A 23437-nucleotide genomic window follows, 5' to 3' on the forward strand; every position below is an offset into this window, starting at 1 on the left:
GGATTTCAGAGATGCTGCCTATGGGAGCTGCAATTTCTACATTACACTTCTTGACTGTTTTTATGCAGTAAAGAAGGTAAGTGACTTGTAGGATGTGACGAGTGCTGTGCTGGAGAACTCAGGTACAGCCCGAGAAAAGTGAAGCCTTCGTCCCCAAAGATCTTCCAAGATGTGTATGATGTCAGAGGAACCCCATTTCCCCACCAACTTCAGAATGACACCAAACCAGAAAACAGATTATTCTGAATCTGAGTGCTTCTCTGCATGAGTTGAGGGAAAAGCCACCTGAACAACAGGAAACAATAAGAAACAGTTATGTAATTGAGTTCTAAATTCAGAGTTGGTTTTGAATGTGTTGTGATTTCTATGGAAAACAAGAAACAAATAGATGACTGGTTTCCTAGTTCTTTCTGATTCACCTTTTATGGGTCTGATTCCCGCAAATCCTGTTTACAACAGACATTTCTATAACACAGTAAGTGTCAAACACTTTGTTTTTGTATCTTCAAGCATTCAATTTCTAGTTCAACAGCAGAATTTGAATAGCCCAGTAATTTGTTACTAGGTTTTATATAAACCTAAGTAGGTCACTACTGCTTTGTCAGAGCTCTTTAAAAATAACTCCTGTGTTTTTTACAACCAGGGTTGCTTGCTGTCTTTGACTCCAGGGGACACCTTTCCTATCACATTCTAAATGAACAGGGTGCCCTGGGGTCGCGTGATGCACCAGACCCTGGTTATAACACTTACTCCCTTATGTATATTGCTTGCATGTCAGGACAGCGCCAGAAATGACTGTTGTCAGTCAGGAGCCCTTGGATCAAATAAGCCTTCGACAACATCTCAAGTTTTATGTGACTTGTCATTTTCAGAGGCAAAAGGGACCCAGGTTTACTTTCTTGTGTATTGAAACATGGTTGCTTTCTCAGAATTCTGACAGAAATGGTAAGGATTAAACTCAGAGAGCTATTTAGTGTACAGATTCAGAGATTAATTAATAAACCTTTTTTTTTTTCCTGTATCAGGCAAAAAGGATGAACCTTAATTTAGGGGTTTGAATCCAGTGACTTTGCTTTTTTTCGTTCTATGTTAAGTTTCATTTAAGAGACTACAGCTTCTGATTTTCAATGTAGACATTTTTTCATTTGTAACTGATTTTGAATATTGCATATTTGAAACATCTAAAAATGTAATTATGTCTTAATTTTAGTGCTAATTCTAATAGGATCTTCTTATGAAATTCAAAAGAGAATAGAAATTCTCTGCAAACAGCATTTTATTGTATCATTCTCTTAGGACCATCTCTAGTCCAAGTATGACATATATTGGGTATTTTGAATTCAAAGGAGTAAAAGTCATCACGGATTCCATCTTGGAATTAGAACTTAAATAACTATAGTTTATAAAAGAAGAGTCTTCTTGTTTGTTATTGTAGCCCTCTTATTTCTCATTCATATTTCAGTCGTTTTAAGTTTTGAAAACTGGGTTAACAGAATCACCCCTTTTGAACCAAGAATACGTTGTTGATCAAGAGTTCTTGCTTACATATTGTCTGGCTCAGTAAGCAGGAAGAACGCTTGTCAGAGGCCGCCAGCTCATCCTTGTCTCAGAAAATAGATCCTCTTTATTTTGCTTTGCATGCTCTGCCGACTGCACTGCAGAGTGACACTACAGAATAGAAGAGGAAAATCTTACATATTTTTTTTTCTTATTGAAAGAAGGTTTTTTCCCTTGAAATTTTGAATTTTAGTGGTGGTCTCTGGGCTGTCTTTAGTATAGGAAACATTAATCTTTTACTCAAGACTGTTCAGAAGAATTTGAAAGTACAGATGTTTATGAAGTGTGTGGGATTTTGGGGGATAAGCTAACCCGTGGTTTCTTTCCTCTGTTATTTATTTAGCAATTATTATATTGTGCATTATATTTGAAGCCTGAGTGGTGTTGATCTAATAAACTAGTAGGATTACTTTGAAGGCTTGATTATTTAGATCTTGCATGGATAGGATGATTGATGAATGGAAATAAAAAATAAAATTAAAGCAAATATTATTATAACTAATTTTCTTGCTAATGGAAACATTTAAAAGACTCTTGAAAACTGTTCAGTGGGACATAATCTAAATATAGTAATGTTTTCTGGGTGTGCCTCCTGATCGTTCTTATTAAGAAATTGGATTGGAAATTGTTTCCTTTTTTGCATCTTTGTTCTTAAAAAGCTTTCCTTTGGATTTTAGGCAATGCAGTTTGACTTCCTTAATTTCAACTCATTTAACCTTGATGAATATGAATACTATGAAGTAAGTTTTCAAGGATATTATTTTTAACTGCTTTATACATGTTTTACTTTCAGAGGTAATAGTCTTGTTTTTGAAAAAAATTGAACATGTGTTTAGGAAAAAAAGCTCAAGTCTTTATTCTCTTACTCTCATTTCTTGCAGTCCTGGTTCTTACTGATTTTTGCATTTGATACATCCTTATGGTGAATTAGTGTGCTCCTAGATATTTTTCTTTAATTTTTTGTTTAAATTTTTAATACTGTTGACTTTTATATAGCGATTGAGATAATGTTTGTGAAACCCTTAGCATTACACATCTGATTACCTCTGGAAAATACCTGTTTTTATCATAACCTGTTGTTTGTATGAAGTCAGGATACTTCTGGTTGCAAATGACAGAAGGTAAACACAAATGGCTTAAATAAAATGGGGAGATATTTATTGATTTACAGGAATAAGAAGTCCAGGAGCAAGTGAAACTTCATGCATGACCAGATTCAGGTACGCAGACACTCACCAGAAACTCGGCTGAAGCTAATTTTGTTCCGAGGCCAGCCCTTCCCAGTAGGAATAATGATGGGTACCGGCAGCTTTGATTCACCCAAACTCATTGGAAAAGAGCATCCCTGGTTCCGGCAGAGGACCCACCAGTTCTCTCATTGGCTTGGCTTAGATCGTGTCTCTGTCCCTGAACCAGGCTGTGTTTCTGGCGAGAGTGGGAAGTCAGTGGGCATAGAATACCCTGGCTATCCCAGGAGCGGGGATCTGGGGTCAGCCCCATCAGACCTTACAGACAGCAAAAAAAGGGAGATGCAGCGGGGAGAGAGTCCAGGCAGGCAAAACCACAGACGTCCTGTACATATTTAATGGTTTTTTTTTTTTTTTTTAAAGAATGAGTAATTTGATTCTACCATTCCACCCTCCAAGTAGATAATGAGTAAGATGCTATACTGAAAGTCTTTTCTGGGCAAGAATACTTGTGGAACCTTGGTTTTTTGTTTTTTTTTTAATCCTGCTATAGTTACCTTGAGCAGACACTCTCATTAATAATGGAGTGATTCCACAGATGAAGGGCATTTTATGCAGTAGTATCTTGAACCCTCAGATAACTACTCTTTCACAATCAAGTTATTGAAGTCACTATTATTTTGAACTCCTAGGTATATCTGAACTACTTTTTGATGAATTGGGTTACTAGTCACCATCAGTCATAACCCTGATGTACCAAAGGTGTAAAAGCATAGTGAATGATCCATTAGACCAACCCTACCTTGACTTCTCTGTAACAGCAATACATTTCTAAAGTACAGTGTGTATTTACCATCTTAACTACTGAGTATAACAGCACTTTTGTGCTTCTCCTTATAAAATCGAACATTTCTAATAAAATACACTTTCTCTTTTTAGATAAGCAAAACTACTAAAAACACCAGTTGGTGTTCCTTCAGTGTAGCACAGGGATGCCTTTGTGTGTGTGTGTTTTTGTTTTTGTTTTTGTTTTTATCATTATTATTATTATTTAAAAAATTTCTTTTGGTGGGGGAGGTAATTAAGTTTATTTATTTAATTAGTTTTTTAATGGAGGTACTGGGACTTGAACCCAAACCTCATCCATGCTAAGCACACACTCTACACACTTGAGTGTGTGTGTGTGTGTGTATTTTTAACCAGTGAGTAATATAAGTGCTAATTGGCTTCCTTGTCACTAATGCAGAAATTACAACATTGCTGGGGAGCAGCAGGGTCACCCACAAATGTCATTGACTTTCAGCAAAACTGCACTGAGACCCAGGGAACCGTTTAGGTAGCTACGGACCATGGTAGCGTTAGTCTCTATAGTGTATTTAGAAATTTTGGACTAGATTTTCATTGACTCCGTGGTGCCCATCTTTCCTGTTTTAATTTCTCTGAATTCAGGACGCATCTTACAATCTATGATGCCTGTGATTCAGTGAAATCTAATCACACACGTTTTCTTTTTAAAAAATTCCAACTTTCTGATTTTACTTCAAAATCAGAACACCTGGCATCACCTGTCCTCATTCCTGCTTACATCTTTTAACATGGAAGGACCATCAGTTCCCTTGGCTGGTAGTTAAGTAAGTGGATTAGGGGTTACTTGCCTGGCTGGTAGATCTTCAGGCAATTCTTGGTTTACTTCTAACCTGTTCCTTGGTGCACATATACACACTCCAGTTGTAATGCTAATTGATCTTGTTTTTATGTTCTCTCCTTCCCCCTCATCAAGTGTTTCCCACTTCCTGCTTAAGTCTTTGTATATCCATTTCTATTGTTATTAAATTTCAACTCTGTTTATCGTTACAATAATTGTGGTAATAATTCAATCCAAGGGTCTTAACAATAGGAAGTAAAGTGCTTTCTATTTCATCTTACATTCATATTTTTTCTTGACAACATACTGTGATCTCAGTATACTTGTCGTTTTGAATTTCCTGATAAGCTTGGGGAAATTTTTTCATTGACCTTCTTATTAAATAGCTAGCAAAATGGTGGAAAGGTGTTTCTCTACAAATAAAAAGTAAATATCGAGAAACCAGGAACCTAAATAGGTACATTTTTTCCTCCTTTTTTCAAGAAGTCAAGATTGCACATATATCGAGAGCCAGTTAAGTCATTCGGGAAATCAGGGATGTTTCCAGATCTCTCAGAACAGAAAAGTTTGCTTTCTTATTACTTACCAGCAACTATATAAGAACTTACTTGGTTAAGATAACCAAAGTACTTAGGTGTGGTTTGGACAGCAGTGGTCAGCTGTGTTTTCCAAAGGCTGTCTCTTGATACCCGTGGGGGATTGATTCGAGTACCCACTGCGGATCAAGTGTCATAGTCAGCCTTCTGAATCCACGGATGGGGAACCTGCAGATACTGAGGGCCAACTGTTCCCTAGAAATTACTCATAGCAGGCTCAGTTTCGTTTCCTGTCTCCTGGGCATTCCTAAACAGCTTTTGTGCTGAAGCAAATGGATTTGAAGTCCTTCAGATACTCAGTAGTGAGAAGGGGCATGGAGAGGAGATTAAATCTAAAAATGAATTGTGCTGGTCTTCCCTTTGCAGAAAGCAGAAAACGGAGATTTAAATTGGATAATACCAGGCCGATTTCTTGCCTTCTGTGGACCTCATTCAAGAACCAGACTTGAAAGTGGTATGCGAAAATATGGGGCCAGTAGAATTTTGTTATTAAAAATATCCATCCTGTATTTTCTTTTGAAAGAGGCCAAAGAGTTAAACTAAGCAGGAGTGTCTTAATTAAGTATGCTTGGTCATTTTAGCACATCATTCTTCCTGGATTTTAACTTTAAAAAAATTTTTTTTTCACAGTTATAGTCAAATTGGTATTCAATCCCCAGTCCAGATACTGTCCCCACCCAGTTACAGGTGAAATTGTTGTCCACTGTTTTCTTTCTGCATTTTACAACATCTGGTGAATTTCTTTATGTAGGTTACCACCAACATTCTCCTGAGGCCTATATTTCGTATTTTAAGAGTCACAACGTTACTACCATCATTCGTCTGAATAAAAGGATGTATGATGCCAAACGCTTTACGAATGCCGGTTTCGATCACTATGATCTTTTTTTTGCGGATGGCAGCACCCCTACTGATGCCATTGTCAAAGAGTTTCTGGGTATTTGTGAAAACGCCGAGGGTGCCGTTGCAGTACACTGTAAAGGTATGTTTCTAGTGTTGGTTAAAGAACGGTGGTCATGCGTGTCTGTACGGGTAGAAACATACCATCCTCATTTAGATTATGTGCCAGGACACATGAAGCTGCCTTTGTTTTTCAAAGATGCTTTTTTTTTCCCTTTTGTGAGTTGCTTTCTTCTTAAAACCTTCTTTCTTTGTTGAGGTATGATTGACATAAAAAGGCTGTTCATATAAAGAATGCTTTAAAAATCCTAATTTTATATGGAAAGCGTGGTAAATTAAGTTGTATTTCTAGGTAACTCTACAAAAGCTTATCATATTAAAATGCATTCATTTATTCCTTAAATATCTATTCAGTGCCTACTGTTTGGTAGGTTCTGGCATATGTTGGTGAGCAGAGCAGACTCCAAGAGCTTTTCTTTGTAGAGTTTATATCCTAACAAGTTGCTAGGTTTTCAGCAGCTAGAACAGTGCCTGGCACTTAATAAATATTTATTGAATGAATGTGTTACAATCCATTTATGGGCATACTAGGATTTATTTAACTTTCCTCCCTTTGTTAGTTAACTAAGAAGACAAGGAATATATTTTTGTTAAGACAAATTCAATATTGGGGAAAAGAAAAACAAAACAGCAAACCTGAGGAATAGCAGAAATCTAATCTCCAGAGTTCCTACATTATAAGATTCAAATGTCCAGTTTTCACCCCCCCCCCAAAAAAATCTCAAACAATACAAAGAAACTGGAAAGGATAGCTCAAAGGGGAAAAAAATGAATCAAGAGAAACTGTCCCAAAGAAAGACCAGATGATGGACTTACTAGACAAAGACATTAAAACAACTGTCTTAAAGGTGGTGAGAGAGCTAAAATAAAATGAATACAAAGTGAAGAAAACAACGCATGGACCAAATGGAAATATCAACAGGAGATACAAAACTTTAAAAGGAAAAAAAAATTCTGGAACTGAAATGAAACATGGATTGATGAGGTTCACAAGCGGACATAAGCAGGCAGACAAAAGAAATCAGCAACTTGAAGATAGGATAATTGAAATGATCAGGTCTGAAAAGTAGAAAGAAAAAAGATTGAAATGAGAACCAAATCTAAGGGAACTCTGGGACACCATAAAGTAGGCTGTGAATGGATTGTGGGAATCCCAAAGGGAGAAGGGAGAGAAAGAAACAGAGAGACTTTTTAAAGGGTTACTGTCTAAGAACTTCCCAAATGTGATTAAAGACACAAATGTAAACATCAGAGAGCTCAACAAACTCCAAGCCCAATAAACTCAGACCTACACCAAGATGAAATTCAATCTAAAGCCAGAGACAAAGAGAACCTCGAAAGCAAAGGGAGAGAATCATCTTACCACACACAAGGGCTCCTGGTAAGACCAGCAGTAGATCTCTCATCAGAAACCTTGGAGGTCAGAGGGGAGTGGGCTATGTTTAAAGTGTTGAAGGAAAAAACTTTAACCACAAATCCTCTATCTGGCAAAACTGTCCTTCAGAAATGATGGTGAAATTAAGATATCCCCAGATAACTAAAAGCTGAGAGGGTTTGCTGCCACTAGGCGTGCCTTGCAAGAAATGATAAAGGTTGAATGAAAGGACACCAGACAGTCACTCAAAGCTATATGAAGAAATAAAGACCTCTGTAAAAGTAAATACCTGGACAGTTATAAAAGCTGTTATTATTGTAGCTTTGGTTTGTAAACACTCTAATCAAAAGGCAGAGATTGGAAGAATGCCTTAAAAAAGTAATAACCCAACTACATGCTATCTAAAAGATACTCAGTTTGGATCCAAAGACGCAAATAGGTTGAAAGTGAAAGAATGAGAACTTTCATTTCACTATTTCATTAAATAGTGACCCAAAGAGAGTTGGTTATCAGACAGAATAGACTTTAAATCAAGAAAGCGACAAAAGAGGATGTTATATATTAATGAAAGGCTCATTACAGCGAGAAGATACAACAATTATAAACATTTCACATGCCAAATAACAGACCTTCAAAATACATGAAGGGAAAAGTTGACAGAGTTGAAGGAGAAAACAAGCAGCTGTACAACAACGGTTAGAAATTTCAACATCCCACTTTCAACAAAGGATGGAACAGCCAGACAGAAAATAAGTTGAGAAAGCGGAGACATTGAGCAACACAACAACTAAATGTAGCGGAGAACCCTGCGCCTCTCCAACAAAATATCGTTTGTCTCAAGTACACATGGGACATGGTAGTGATGGTTGCACAGTGATGTGAACTTGTTAATGCCGCTGTCTCTACACTTAAAAATGGCCAAAATGATCGTCAGAAACTGACCCTAGAGAAACATAGATCTTTGCACTGCCTGACAAAGAATTTTAAGTGTCTGTCTTTAGAATATTCAGTGAGCTCTTCTGCTCACGCCCATGGCCCCAGCAGGATGGGCAAGTTTTGGGGGCTTCATACTGCCTGGAAGCTCCATAGCCACTGACGAGAGCAGACGTGGCATGATCAGTGGAAAAGGAAAGCCCATTTGTGCCCAGCCCTGAAGGCCAACCCTTTTGGAGGCACTTCTCATGCAGAGGTTGTGCTTGAAAAAGTAGAAATTGAAGCCAAATAGCCAAATTCTGCCATCAGGAAATGTGTCAAGATTCAGCTAATCAAGAATGGTCAAAAAAAAAAAAAAATCACAGCCTTTATATGCAATGATGGTTGTTTGGGTTTCACTGAGGAAGATGATGAAGTTCTGGTTGCTGGGTTTGGTCGCAAAGGTCGTGCCGTTGGTGACGTTCCCGGAGTTTGCTTTAAGGCTGTTAAAGTAGCCAGTGTCCCTTGGCTTTATACAAAGGCAAGAAGGAAAGACCAAGGACATGTTTTGACGGTGAAAGCATGATAGTAATAGATTTCCATATGCCTCCCCGACCCCCGCCAAACAAACCAACAAAGCTTACCGAGCTAAAAGGAAGCAGAGAAGTAAATGAAATCAGGAAAATGACGCGTGAACAAAAGTGGTTCAAATGGTAAAGTTTATGTTAGGTATGTTTTACCAAAAGCTTAAAAAAAAATCCAACATCAGTTATTTCATTTTTTTAAAAATTATCATAGGCCGTTGAGGTTATTTTCAGCTGAGCTGCTCATTCAGGACAGTTTTGCCCCCCAGGGGACACTTGATGATGTTTGAAGACATTTTTTTGGTTTTTACAACTTGGGAGGACAGACGCTACTGGTACCTAGCAGGTGGAGGCCAGGGATGTCCCTAAATGTCCCCAAATGCACAGGACAGTCCCCAAAGAATTATCTAGCCCCAAGTGTCAGTAGTGCGGGGTTGAGGAACCCTGATGTTGACTGCTGACCAGTTAAAAATCTGAAAAGGATTCAATATGATTAGATCTTGTTTTGGGAAGAAAATTGATGACAGTGTGAAGGTTGGATTATCAAGTGAAAAGTGAGATTCAGTGTTCATTTGCTCGAGGTACCATAACAGCATACCGTAGACTTTGTGACTGACTTAAACAATAAAAATTTGTTTTCTCATAGTTTTGGAGACTAGGAACCTTAAGATTAAGGTGCCAGCCTGGTGTCTGGTGAGGCCTCTCTTCCCGGCTTGTAGACAGCCGCCTTCTCTTTGTCTTCTTTGTACACTCTCTCCTGGTGTCTCTTCCTGTTCTTATAAGGAAGGACACCAGTCCTGTTGGATTTCCCCCCATGACCTTATTTAACCTTAATTCCCTCTGTTAAGGCCCCTTTTCCCAAGATAGTCACATTGGGAGTTAGGACTTCAATATATGGACTTGGGGTGGCACAGTTCGGTCTATAACATTTCTGTTCTCTGGGCACCCAGTATTCATGTCTTTGTGTGTAAAATACATTCAGCCCCTCCTGACAGCCCCGAAAGTCTTAATCCATTTCAGTATCAATTCCAAATCTAAAGTCTTATTTAAATATCACCCAAGTCAGATATGGGTGACCCTCCAGGTATGCTTCATCCTGAGGCAAGTTCCTCCCCAGCCTGAATGTACAACCAGGCAGAGAATACAGGCATAGAATAGACATTCCTCTTCCAAGTGTGAAAGAGGAAAGTGGAACAGGTCCCAGGCAAGTCCGAATCCTAGCAAGGCCAATGCCATTACATCTTTAGGCTCTTTGGCTCCTTTCCCTACAGGCCCACTGGGGTGGCAGCCCATCCCCTTGGCCCAAGGCGGTGGCACTGCCCGTGTGGTTCTAGGCAGGGGCAGCCTGGCCCACTAAAACCACAGAGGGGGGGCCCCTACCCTATGAAACCTGGGAGTTGACAGCCTTGACCTGTGGGCCTGTGGTGGCCGTGGCAGCCAAGCCAATCTCTGCATCACCATCAAGGTCACGCTTCCCTTCTCTTGAAGGATGAGCCATGTTTGCAGCCAGTGACTTCTATTGTCCAGTCCATAGCATCTCCAAAATCTACAAGCCTTCCTTTATTTCATCCTGTTTCTGTCCCCTTTGGTCCACAGTGGCAGCATGTCTGTTGGTGTAACCCCATCACTATTTTTGGCTTCTGCGGAGATGGCTGATTAAATCCGTGGGCAGTATCTTCATGGAATTGATGGTTCGATCACACCCTTCGTATCTGGAACACACTTTCTCACTTTTTGCAAAATGAATAGGCTTAGAATTTTCTAAATGTTTAGTTTCTCGTTCCTTTTTGCTCAATAGTTCAGTTCACCTCTCTCCTCTCACATCAGTGAGGGAAACCAGGCTGTGCCATCAACATTCTGCTTACAAATCTAAATCTCCTTTGCTAAACATCCAAGGTCGTCACTCAGAAGTTGTGCATCCCACAGAGCACTAGAACACAATTGAGCCAGGTTTTCTTCCACTTTCTAACAAGGACTGCCTTCCTTCCGGTTTCCAATAACATGTTCCTTGTTTCCACCCGAGTCCGCGCGAGAATCACCATTAACACCCGTATTCCTACCAACAGTCCCTTCAAGGCAACCTTGGTTTTTTTTTTTTTAACATGTGCTTTAAAACCCTCCCAGCCTTTACAATTCCAGTGCCGGTCACTTCCACATTTTTACGTATTTGTTATAGTAGCATGCCACTTCACAAGTACCAAAATCTGTGTTAGTGGGGGTCTTCCAGAGAACCAGAACCAGTAGGTTATGTATATAGAGAGAAGGAGATTTATCAAAAGGCATTAGTTTACATGAATATGTAGGCTGACGAGTCTAAAATCTGTAGTGTGAACTGGCAAGGTAGAGACCCAGGAGAGCCAGTGGTGCAGTTGAAGTCCAAAGGCAGCCTGCTGGAGAATTCCCTCTAGCTTTGTAAGGCCAGTATTTTTGTTCTGTTCAGATTTTTCAACTGATTGGGTGAGGCCCACCCACGTTATGGAGGGCAGTCAGCTTACTCAACGTCTGCCAGTCTCAGCCAAATACACCTGCCAGGTAGGCACATGACATTAACCATCACAGGAGGTAATGACTGTGGTCTAGTTGAGAGTAAAGGAGGGCAGCCAGAATAGAGTGAGAAAATGTCCACATGAAAATAGATACAGAAGTAGAGAAGGAAAAAACTATTGGATGAGGGAGAAAGTACAAGATTATAAGACTGTATTTTTGGAAAGATGATGGTACCATTGACAGAAAACCCAGAGTATAAAATACTACACTGAGAATCATCAATTAGAAAGTGATTTTCAGTCCTGGCTGAAACAGAGAATCATCTGGAGGATTTTAGGAATCTCTATGTCCAGGCTCCATCACATACCAAGTAAATCAGAATTCTGGAGGTAAGAGCCAGTATTTTAAAAAAGAACTTTCCAGTTGATCATACTATGCATCAAAGCATGAGAACTGTTGTCAGGAAGAGCAGAATCATGGGGAAGCCTTTTTAAAAAATTCCACCTGCCCAACAAAATTCGGGAGCTCACGAGACCAGGTCTCATTGGCTTGTGTCTTTTCCTAGCTGGCCTTGGGCGGACAGGCACTCTGATAGCCTGCTACATCATGAAGCATTACAGGATGACAGCCACCGAGACCATTGCCTGGATCAGAATCTGCAGACCCGGCTCAGTGATCGGGCCTCAGCAACAATTTTTGATGATGTAAGTAGACAGAGAGCTTGTGTGATTCCTCAGGGAACACGTGGGTCTGGAAGATGAGGGGAAGTAGAATTTTTCTCAGTCTCCAGTAAAAGCAGGTAGTCTAGTAGGAGAAAGTTGTTCGTATGTATCTTTCTGGAAAGCTGTATTTTGATGTTGTTATTTAAATGCTCTAGGAAACAGGCAAGCCTCTGGTTGGAAGGTGACTGTTTTCGTCAAAAGTTAAGGGGTCAGGAGAACGGAAGGCACAGAGCAGCCGTCTCAAAACTCCTCGTGGCTGTTGATGACATTTCAATCAATGGGGTCAAGAATCAGGACAAACAAGAACCTGAGCTGGTAATCGGACCACCCCCATCACGCTGTTTTCATTGCTTCCGGTGCTGCTGAGAGTCTTTCAGAAGGGCGTGGAGAAAATTGTAGATCAAAATAATAAAGCACATTTTGAGGGGTTATTGTTACACATCTTTTTTTTTTTTTTAAATACTTACTGCCCTCTCTAGGCACTTTTTTAGTCAAAATAGTTAAAACAAGGTATGTGTCCATAAAACTAAAGTTTTTTGGGTTTTGTTTTTTGTTTTTTACTCACAAGGCATTGGTGATAAAAAGAGGTATGTGAAAATGGACACAGTGACGCCCTCTCCCCCATTTTTTCCCATTAGGGAGCCAGTTGTTCTCAAATGGAGAACTTTAAAGAACCAAGAGTTTAGGGAGGAAGGTAGCAGTACTAGATTAAGGGGTGGTAAGTAGATTGTGAAATTAAAAATAAAAAGAATTTTTTCAGTATTGAAAACCCATTTCGCCTCTTCACTGTCAAAATGTTTGATAACAACAGTGCTGTTGGGTTCTCTGTGAAAGTCAGCTCTTGGTTGTCTTGAAAGGGGTCCTGTAGCTTTATTCTGAGAGGAGCAGGGTATTTGGGGGTTCACCAGGAAGCTGAAGTATGTTTGCGTGTGTCTGTGTGTGGTCTGTATTGGATAAATGCACCTGCTACGCTTCACTGCCTTAAGTACAACGTAAATCATTAGCTCAGTGTTCTTTTACTCACACAGTACAGCGATGACGATGAGATCAACGGAGTGACACAAGGTGATAGACTTCGGGCCCTGAAAAGCAGAAGACAATCAAAAGCAAACGCAATTCCCCTCACGTGAGTCTGACTTCCTTCATGTGGTTGATGGCACTGAATATGTGTACGAGGTCGTTTTGTTTTGTTTTGTTTTGTTTTTTCCTGTGCATTTTTCTCCGTGGTTGCGTGCCCATTAATGCCATTTTGAAATGAGTACGTTATTTAAAATCTAGGGGTCTTGCCTAAGAAGTTCTTTGCGATCCTTTATCTGTCTTCTGTTGTAACCTCACCAGCCTGTGGGGATAGGAAAGCAATATGAGGAATTTTTTTTCTCCTTGGATAATCATCATGTGACATCCTTAAGAGAGTGACGGCAGATGTAAACTGTACGACAGCCTAGTTATTAAAATGGTGAATTTCTTTGAATTCAGTACCATATTACAGAGAATTTGTTTTGATAATGGTAGAATTTAATTCATGGTGACATGGTGGCGTAATGTCACTATATGATTTTAGGTCAACAGTGAACTGATTAAACTATATTTTTGTGTTATTGCTTGAGGAATGGTTTTCAAGTTACAGAAGAAGGTTTAGCGTGGGGACAGGAAGTTCTATAGTTATTGGGTGGTGTGTGCAGGTCCGCTCGTGCTTACTTGCGTAAGTGTTGGATGGGATTCAATCTCATGGAATATCCCAGATTGGTAGAAAGATACGTGGAATCAGAACACTTGGCCACAGTACTTTCCCTAGGGTATTACTTAGCACATGCTCCTACCTGTGCCACTGGATCCCTTCCTTCTGGTGACTTCCCTTTTCCTTGTGGAGTGGGTACCAAATTTCAGCCCCTTTTTGCTGGGGCTCGGGGTGATGGAGATAGGTCTTTTTATTATTCAGGAAGCACCTTGTAATATGATTAAGAACTAATGACATGGTCATGGCAGAGAAGACAAGGCCTTTTTAGTTAAAAGTGATTCTTCACTGGTATCTCCTTGTAATCTTAAATTGCAAAGTAGAATTAGACTTAATGGCGTGTGTCGTCATGGGCCAGTGCCTTGGGAGATGCTTAAAAGACCCAAAGAAAAGAACTGAGTTTTCCAAAATAAAGTGCCAAGTGAATGACAGGCATCAATATTGATTATAGGCATTAATTAAGCATTCTTTCTGAAGTTTAGTGGTGCATTCAGTCAACTAGAATGCTTTAAGAATGGTGCATTTTATGTAATTTATTCCAAATGCCATTTTGTTTTTAATTTCATTCTAAGCCTTCATTTAAGGTCTTACTGATTCTTTTTATTTAGACATGGAGGAAATAATCATTCAAATAATCATTCTGAAGCCAATTTTAGACATGGGGGAAAAATCTAGTGCCCCAGAGCAGTGCTTCTCAAAATGTGCATTTAAGCCTCGTGGGGGGCTTGTTCAAATGCAGGTGATGGTCAGTGGGTCTGGGGTGCCACCTGTGATTCTGCATTTCTGGCCAGCTCCCAGGTGTTGCATATGCTGCTGGTCCAGGGACCACACTTAGAACCGCAAGCCCTAGAAAATGGGTGATTTTATGGGTTGCTTTTAGCCGTGTGCAGGTTTTTTTTTTTGTTCTGTGTTTAAGAATCTGCAGCATCAATTTATTTCCCCGTAGTTTCTTGCCTTCTGTTCAGAAGTCAAGTTGGGAGCCAGGGCACGGGAGTTCCACTCGGTCAAAGGTTCGGTAGGGCTTAAAGGAAATTTCCTTTAGCCACTCTTGAGTCCGTGTTTTCTAAGAGTTCAAGTCCCCTGATGCTTTTTTTTTTCTAGAAAAATGGAGACTATATTAAGAGTCTCTTTCATACCTGGTGGGTATGTGGTAACATAAAAGGAAACAACGAACGTAGACTAAATTTCTAAATATTGTTGGAAACCGGAAGGTAACGCTAGATGCTATGACATTCACCGTGGTATGTGAGGTTCTCTGGGATGAAAGTTGAATGGATCAGCGATGCTTGAGTGAAGGTAACCAGCAACAAGGGCTGGGTGGAGGAGAGACCAGCCTCTGTGCTGCGCATTCGGCTACTTAATTGTTTATACCCTCCTTACCCCCAGTGGGAATGAAGGGCACTGGCCCTTTGCTCTGAAGCGCTCTTGGCATATGTTACGACAACCAAGTAAAAACGGTAAAAGCTTAAAAAAAAAAAAAAAAAAGCTAATTTAATATAAGATTTCCCCTAATTGTAATTTTAATCCCCTAAACAGTAAAATAAATAGCCTCCCAACTGCCCTCCTCCCTTACACACAATTAACAGACTTTTTAAGTCGCACTTTTACAGGAAAAAGCAAAAATGCTAAAATTCTTCTAAGCAATTAATTATGTGTAAAGACCCCGGGGAATTTAAGATTAGTCACAGCAAATTTCTTTTTCTTCTCCTTACATTTTGCTTATCCCCTCCTCTGCTTTTTCAGACCCTCTTTGCTATTAGAATCATCTCTTTTTTTGCTCTTACTGGGAGCTCCTTTGGCCCTAGAAGAGGCGGTCAACTGGAGAGATTTCCTTTCCTTCCCAAGTCTTCGTGTTATTTTAGAAATAAAAGTCCCCCGAGAAGAGAGTTGGCAACAGCAGCTTGGGTTGAGAAATCTAAATCCATTTCCTGCCTTCAGATTTTGACCCATCTGTCAAAGCGGACACGTTCGTTTGCTTTGCTGTTGGCACTTAGCCGACTGAAAACACTTACAAGAGGGAAAAATCAGTGAAAAAATATGAGTGCTGGTGATTCTTAGGCAAAAGTGATAGCACATAAAATAGTCAAATCATGGGTTTCTATTTTGCAAACAGTATTTGGGGAGAGTTAAAGTTGCTAGACATTGTGAAATAGTAATTTTCTCAGAGAGCTTGTCTGACCCTGACTGCTGTGAAGACAGGAAGTCATGTAGCACCGTGGTCTTGCAGTGACCCTCAGAACCTGGTGGCAAGTATATTACTGTCTGTGCTAAAACAGACCTGGTGGATTTTGTAACGTTCTTCACGCTGCCTGCCTTTCTGCATCGTAGTAATGCTTTCTGCTAGGTGTGTCAGGGGTAAGGGAAATGATACATGAAGACTGCATCCAACAAGGGAATAGGTAAAGACATAATTAGCCTTGAAAAACCCTTAGATCCCCCTTAACAGTATACTATAGATGGGTATTTTTCAGCCTTGGAAAATAATTCTTGAGCTTTACTAGGGGAACAAATCCTGTATTTGTAATTGTGCCTCCTATGAGGTTGTTAATTACCAGTCCAGGGCGGTTTTTTTTTTAAATTTTATTTTGTTGAATTATAGTCAGTTTACAATGTTGTGTCAATTTCCAGTGTACAGCACAATTTTTCAGTTGTCCATGAACATACATATATTAATTGTCAGCCCAGGACTTTTTTTTTTCTTTGGTTTGGTTGCTTGGTTTTGCCCCCTTTTCCCTCTGTGGCTTGGTTGAATTTTCTCTGCGTGTGTCTTGTGTTTTTTTGAAGAATGTCAATCCCTTAGGTACGACTCTGGTTTCTGGATGGTACAATTAAATTAACACGGGGGTGGTCACCCGATGAGAGATGGGGTCTAATCTTTTGTTTCCAAATATCAAAATCCGTTTGAAACCGAGGATAGCATTTTTTTTTCCCCCAACATAAAATGGTGCAGTTTTATCCCCGTCTCCCACCCCTTTGCCTCACTGGGTGTCTGAAATTCACACATGGCTTTATTTATGTATGATTTTGTTTATTTTGGCCTCCCAGTTTGAACATCTGTTCTCTCCCCTCCGCCCCTTTCCAGATGTTCCCTAGCTGTGCTGACCTCTGCACTGTGTAGTGTTGTCATCTGGTGGATTGTGTGTGACTACCTTCTCCCCACCCTGCTATTCTGTCTCGATGGTTTAAGGACACAGTAGCCATCAGGACCCTTTGACAGATAGCTGTAAGTGTCCCGTTCCGTTTTCCTACGAGAGTTCCCCTCTGGTGTCCGCTGTGTTTCTCGTGATGCATGCTCTTCTGTCAGCTCTTCTCGCTGTGTTCATTTGCCATTTCCCAAACGTTCTCATTCTGAATCTTTTCACTTAATGCGCTGGGTGGCGGGGAGGGAAATTTTCGCTGTTCTTTTCATACGTATAAAAATAACACACTTTGCTTTTAAGATGTGCTTACTCTTAACAGAGTTTTTGAAATAGCAATTTATAATGACCCTGAAGGAGTTTCTTTTCCCTGTGAAAAATCGTTTGAGATGATTGGGGTGGCTTTCTTTCAGTCAGTTGTCTGTACAGCTTTCCTCTCGTTTTCTAGAGTAAGTATCTTTAATATAGCCTTTCCCATCTAGCAAAAAGAATTTTCCCACCGATTTTCTGATGTTGGTGAAGATTTGATTTTGTGGCCATGAGGTCTAGTGAGCATCGCATCCCATCTCACCTCTGATTCTGCCATGGTACACAGCACACTGGGCAGGCACCTGCCTCCCTAAGAAGTCTTCTGTCTTGAGTCTGCAGGATTTTCTCCTCTGCCTCATTTCACTTCCTCCGCTGTAGGGAATACAGTCAAGTATAGTTTTCAACACCTGATGTTAAAGGAAGATAAGAAAGCAGAGAAGACTGGAGTCCTTTGTCTGTGTTTGTGTTTCCACGCGACAGTCACCATGCACCTCACTCCCTCCCGCTCTCCTCCTTTCCCAGAAGTAACCAGAACGCCTTTATTAGGTTCATAGAGGCAGGATTTGTGTTCTCTTGATATCTTTCGTCTTGAATGCATCCCTTAATAGTGAAGAGACTCCTTTTCTGCAGAGGAATGTGGCAAGGAGCTTGCCCGGGAATGTCATGTTCTTAAGACCAAGAGCACAGGAAGGAAGGAGGGTGTATGCTGTGAGACTGTGGTTTACCGCTAACCTCTTCCGTCTAGGCTGCATTCTTCTTTCTCCAAAACTTTCTCTTTAGCTCATATTTGAAGAATTCCTTATCTTGTTCCAACTTGTGCTTGAGAGTTACAAAGGGACACAGAAGTGCCTTCTAGGATCTCCTCCAAAACAAAATTCCATTGCAGCCAACTTGAGTACCTCGTGGTTTCGCTGAGTGTCTTCAGATGTCTAGAAAGACTTAAACATCTGACAGATGCCATTCTTTTCAAAATTGAGAGAAAACTGCCTAACACGTTCTTATTTATGACACTTAAAAATATCTTATTAATACAAGGTTGTTATTACAGAGGCACACCTGCTCTCTTCCTGGTATGGATTACCCCCTGAGATGTTTTCTTCTGTTACTTCTCTTAATGAGCTTAGATTTTACGTGCTCTGACTCAGGACCATCACACACGGCGTAGATGTATTTTTCTCCAGCTATTTCAAGTGGCAAAGATGTTTCGAACAGGTTGAGTCCTTGCTAATAATACTTAGGCACTTCATGGTTGTATTATTTTTTGCAGGGTAAACTTTAAAAAATGGTCTCTATGAGTCTCTTTTCTTTTTAATATTCTATGTAAGACATAGCCTTTTTTGTTGTTATTATTACTGACATTTGCCAGTGTATTTCGGGAGCCAAAGCGGAGTATTCAGTTTAGCCCGCCTGATTAGTTTGGAGTTTACAGAATCAAGCTGTCAACAGTGAGAGTGATGTCAGCAGGCAGGAGCCTTGCCGTCACCCTCCGAGGTGACTGCTCATGGGCACCATGGTTGGCATTGGCCTCTGTTGGCTGACAGTGTAGCATCACCTTGTGCCTGGAGAGCTTGCCTGTCTCAGCCCTTCACATGCTGTGCAGACGCTCAGACAGTGGGGAAGGCATCTCTGCAGGGGGCAGGGACTCAGCGCCATCATTCTGAAGGCTCCTTTTCAATCAGTGGTGGCGTGTGAATAGTGCACGGTTGCCCCGGTGGAATCTCTTCCTGGAACTAAACATTTCTGTCCAAAGCATTCGGTGGCTTTCTAAGTGAGAGACCCGGCTTGGCAATATTCTGCTTTGCTGGATGCCTCGAGTTGCAAGTATCTTTATGTCCCAAACCTGAAAATCTTAGGCCTCAAAAGATAACTACCGAGAAGAAAGTCAGCTGCAGTGTGGACAAGAGGTGAAAGAGAGGACTGAGGGTGAGGGTTCCGTCCGGGAAAGACGGGCAGGAGGAGTGACGTGTTGAATGTTGGCCTGTGCAGCCCTGTGGTTGGCCTGGTGTGCAGGGTGGGAGCTGGCGAGGGAACACTTCACGCATGTTTGCCAGCTCAACCCACCGCATGGTGTTACTTGTAGAATATCTCAGGTAATTTCTAAGCGCATTGCTGGCGTTTTTTTTTCCCCCACTTTATTGAAGCCTCGCCTACAGATGTAATAACCGCTCTGTTGTTAATGCAAGTAACTGGGGACCAGAATTCTTTGCTGATGCGGGTGATGCCCCCCAAATTTCCATCATGCTCTTATTTTCAAAATTCCACACAAATTATTAGCTATTAATATTATATTACTTCACATGAATGGTTTACACCAATTTCACAGAGAAATGAATACTTTTAAAAAGATGTTTCTTATCAGCCTAAAATACGATTCAGCAGTAGCTTCTTGTTCTGTATAGTGTTTAAGCATCACGGTTAAATAGGTAAGAAGCCAGGAGGTGCGTTTCCTAAGCAGGCGACGTGTTGGCTCTTGTTTTTTTGCCCTCATAGTAATGATTTTATAGTGTGATAGTTTTCTAGACTTTTGGCCATAAATGGCCTCAAGTTATTTGCAGAGTAGATGCGGTGTTTCAGACAAAGCCAACAGGAGTCTCATTTTCTCCATTTGTGAAAATGGAGATGAAAACCCACGAGCCTTGCTGCACAGCTGAGAGGCGCCGGGACAGCGATGGCGACGCCGGGCGCCGGGCCCGGGCTTCAGAAGCAGCTGCGGGGGACTTGCGGGTTGTCTCTGTTGTCGTTTTGTTTTTCTGCATGAAAAACTCTAGGTTCGGATCCTTAGCGGAGACACCTAACTAGTTCCTTCTCACTTAATATAATCATAAAGAATTTTAAAATAAATCCCTTGTGTTCCAGGGTGAAATTTAAATGCGGGGGCAGTCGGTGTCCTCTGTGATCATATGTCCTCACGTTCATTTTCTGTTGTGTTAGAACATTCGGCATCTAGGGTGAGAAAACTATCAGAAATCCTGGCTCGTTTACCCAGGATCAGTTTCCCTCAGTGAGACTGGAGGCCTGATTCAGAAATACTGCCTGGATGGAGAGAAACAGCTGGGAGAGCCTTTCCCTCAGCCCTTCCCTCCCTCACTTCCCCAAACAGCTTGAAAACCACTGACCTCCAGTGCAATCAGCCCTCTGAGTTTGTTTGGTTTTTTTAGTGATGAGAAGTTAGCATTTTACTAAATGTTGAATATCCTATGGTTTGGGTGATACTACTATGATAAGAACTTATTAATCTTTACTCCACTTGAAGGACTTGGTTTTGGTTAGTAACTAACATGATATTAACTTAGGGCTGGGAGGTAGGACTGACTACTAGTTCGTTGTAATAGTTTCTTTTTACTCACGAGCTGGGTTCTCATAAGTTGTTGACTGTCTCCCCTTTATGTTTGGATGTGAGAGGAGGGAGCATTTTAAAAGAAATGCTTTCTCTCACAGAGAAGTAAAAAGTTGAGGATATGTAAACGTGTGTGTATGCAGATGCAGTTCAGTGTTTTAGTCACTATGTCTTAAAGAAAAGAATTGCTTGTAAACTTCTGTGATGTTTTCTGCTGTTTTCTCTATGACAATTCCATGAGGGATTTTAAAACCCCCTCTGCTTGTGAACAAGGGGTTCTGTGTGGGTTTTATCTGAAGGTGTTCTTTCTGATTCATGAATTTGCCTCCGGGGTAATTACTCCCACAGGCATCAGTTCCTTGAGATTTCTAGAGTTTAATTAAATCAAATTTCACAAAATTGAGACAGTTTCCCTTTCACGTTAATGGTGCTTGGTGACTTCAGTGAGTAGTTGTAATCCAGACAAAAAAATGTTTGCTTGAACAGACTTTCAAAGTTTGAAATGTTATAAACATTAGTATTGATGTAAGGTTTATTGCTTGTGCTTCGAGCTCTGAAGAGTGAATATTGTGTAGATATTTATATTCATAGTCTTTAGAATTTGAGTTTTTTAAAATGATTTCTTGTTTTCATGACTAGAATTCTGAGAATCTATTTTTACTTTGGGGCCCAAAGATTTGTTTTACTGGTGTATGTCTTTGGTGTGGGAATTGTTCAACATGCCAGGTCATTTGTTTTCCAAAAGCAAAGTTCTCTGATTATCTTCGTGTAAAGCTTCATAGGGAAATGAGGCGATTTATTTCAGACGACTTGGTATAAAAAAAAAAGTGTGTTTCAGATATTTTTTGGCAAATGTGTTTGTGGAAAATCCTATCGGTTCTCAAGAAAATAATTTGCACTGGAGAGCCAAAATGCCTTCCTCTGACAACCACTTGCGAATTGTTCCAGTGAATGTAATGTTATTTTTTTCCAACTGTTTTCAGAGTAATTCTTCAGTCCAGTGTTCAGCGCTGTAAAACGTCTGAACCTAACATTTCTGGCAGTGCAGGCATTACTAAAAGAACCACCAGATCTGCTTCCAGAAAAAGCAGTTTTAAAAGGTGAGAAAAGAATCCTACTCTTCTGAAAAATTTCAAGCATTGGTTTTCCAGTTTAATCTTCTGGAGATAGAAGTGAAGACGGGAGAAAGCAGGGCTCCTGTGTTGGGAAATTAATCAAAAGGGTTTGACGTGTTCATCAAAGGACATCTGGACCAGGTTAACGCAGGCTTTTGTTTGGTTTTGCTTTTTTTTTTTCCAGAGGTGATTCTCAACACTGGAAATGTAGTCTTTGGGTCATAATATGGGCCAGTGGAGGATGTTGTACTTACATAAATTCTTAAATTGAGAATTTCCAAAGCTCTCTGTCAGCACGTGGAGGAAATCTTTCCTGTCTGTGTATCAGACGCAACATGATTACTGGAGAATTCACTGCAGTTACTTGTGATGGTGGAAAAAGGGGAATTCTAGTGAGTTTGGGATGCTTCTTTGCCTCGTGTGGCTGTCCTCTTGGCACAGGCTACACCTCAAGGGGCAGCTCCTTCACCTTCCAGCCCAGCATCCTTCACTTCCTTCAGACAGCCTTGCACCAGAAGACAGACACGTTCCGTGACCAAATCTATGACTCGCCATTGTTTGTGGATATTTATCACGGACCAAGGCAAACATTTTCCTTTTTAACGTATTTCAAAAGCGTCTCTTTTTAGAGGAGAGCAGTTAACCCATCTGTCTCAGGAGGGGAGGCAGCGCCTTCTTTGTGTTTGTGTAGGCTGTGCCTGGAGCTGGCAGCCCACGCGGCCCTAAAACGCCTTTCGCAGTTTCCCTTGCTCCTTTATGACTCCGATGCCCTCACATCTCTGAGGCATTGGGCCGACAGTGATCTCCAGTGCTGAGTCATTCTCCTTGCAGCCTCCACGGCAGTCTGTGTCCAGAAGACTCGCTGACCGACCGTGCTTTGGGCGTTTTGCTTTTTTAAGGAAAATCGTTCAGTTCTGCCACTCTTCCTTTTTGCTAATTCTTCTGTGCGCTTTTATTATATACTTGTACTTACATGAGACTGTGATAATGCCTCAGTCCGTGTAATTGAGAGCTGGGCGCTGACTCATGATTTTAGGGTTTAAACTTTTTCATTAGAGAGGTATCAAATATTCATAGTCTTTTTACTCTCTAATTCCACTTGAGAAGACTGTTAGAGAAATACTGGCAAAAAAGTCAAAAGATTTAGGTACATTATAACAGAATATCAGAACGTTATTTGTAACAGCGAGAAACAGGAAATGATTGATGAATTCTGCCAAATGAATTTGAGAGTCGTGAAAAGAAAAGTTAGTGACGTGGATTAATTGTTCATGGAGCAGTAAGTAAAAAGGGCTCCACATAAAAATTGTCAAGTATTGCTCTAATTTTGTAAGTGTAAAATACACTTTGTATACATGTAGAAAGGTGCAGATATGTAAATATTTATAAACGTAAACATTTATGGGTGTAAATCTATCAAAGTAAGATAAACGAAAATGTGCCATAATATTAACAGTTCTTCTGGTTAGTTGGGCAGTTGAGGATTTTTAAAAAAATTTTTTCCCCTAACTTCTCTACAATAAATGAGGGGAAATGGGAGTTTTTTTTTTTTTTTTTTAACCTTGACACTTTCAGGTTAATTACATTATTAAAAATTCAACTAAAAAGCCAGCTGTTGGTGATAGTTAGACATGTTTTGGATGGACATGTTCTTTGCAGGCGTCCTTCACAGCCAGGTGTGTTTTGCACGTTTAATTCTGCTTTTTGCTTTCCTGGATGGTGCTCTCCAGGTTTCCGATGAGTAGCGTCCCGGGGCCGGGACCTCGCGTGTCTGGTCCC

General features: G+C 40.5%; 1 protein-coding gene and 1 pseudogene across 6 annotated transcripts in view; both read left to right on the top strand.

Moving 5' to 3' along the window:
* The window catches only part of CDC14B (cell division cycle 14B), a 96688-nt gene that overhangs the window by 60916 nt on the left and 12335 nt on the right, over positions 1-23437 (top strand). For 2 of the 6 annotated variants that reach the window (XM_031447215.2, XM_064490096.1), the window contains exons 6-13: positions 10-76; positions 2235-2297; positions 5352-5439; positions 5737-5967; positions 11869-12007; positions 12181-12340; positions 13054-13151; positions 21527-21643. In XM_031447215.2, the coding sequence (XP_031303075.2) occupies positions 10-76; positions 2235-2297; positions 5352-5439; positions 5737-5967; positions 11869-12007; positions 12181-12340; positions 13054-13151; positions 21527-21643 (963 nt within the window). Of the gene's footprint in view, positions 1-9; positions 77-2234; positions 2298-5351; positions 5440-5736; positions 5968-11868; positions 12008-12180; positions 12341-13053; positions 13152-16842; positions 16984-21526; positions 21644-23437 lie in introns of all 6 variants that reach the window. The other 4 variants (XM_064490095.1, XM_064490098.1, XM_064490099.1 and 1 more) reach the window with 2 other exon arrangements.
* Positions 7659-9221, top strand: LOC135322332 (small ribosomal subunit protein uS12-like; annotated as a pseudogene).

Source organism: Camelus dromedarius, chromosome 10 (genome assembly GCF_036321535.1).
Source record: "Camelus dromedarius isolate mCamDro1 chromosome 10, mCamDro1.pat, whole genome shotgun sequence".
NCBI lineage: Eukaryota > Metazoa > Chordata > Mammalia > Artiodactyla > Camelidae > Camelus > Camelus dromedarius.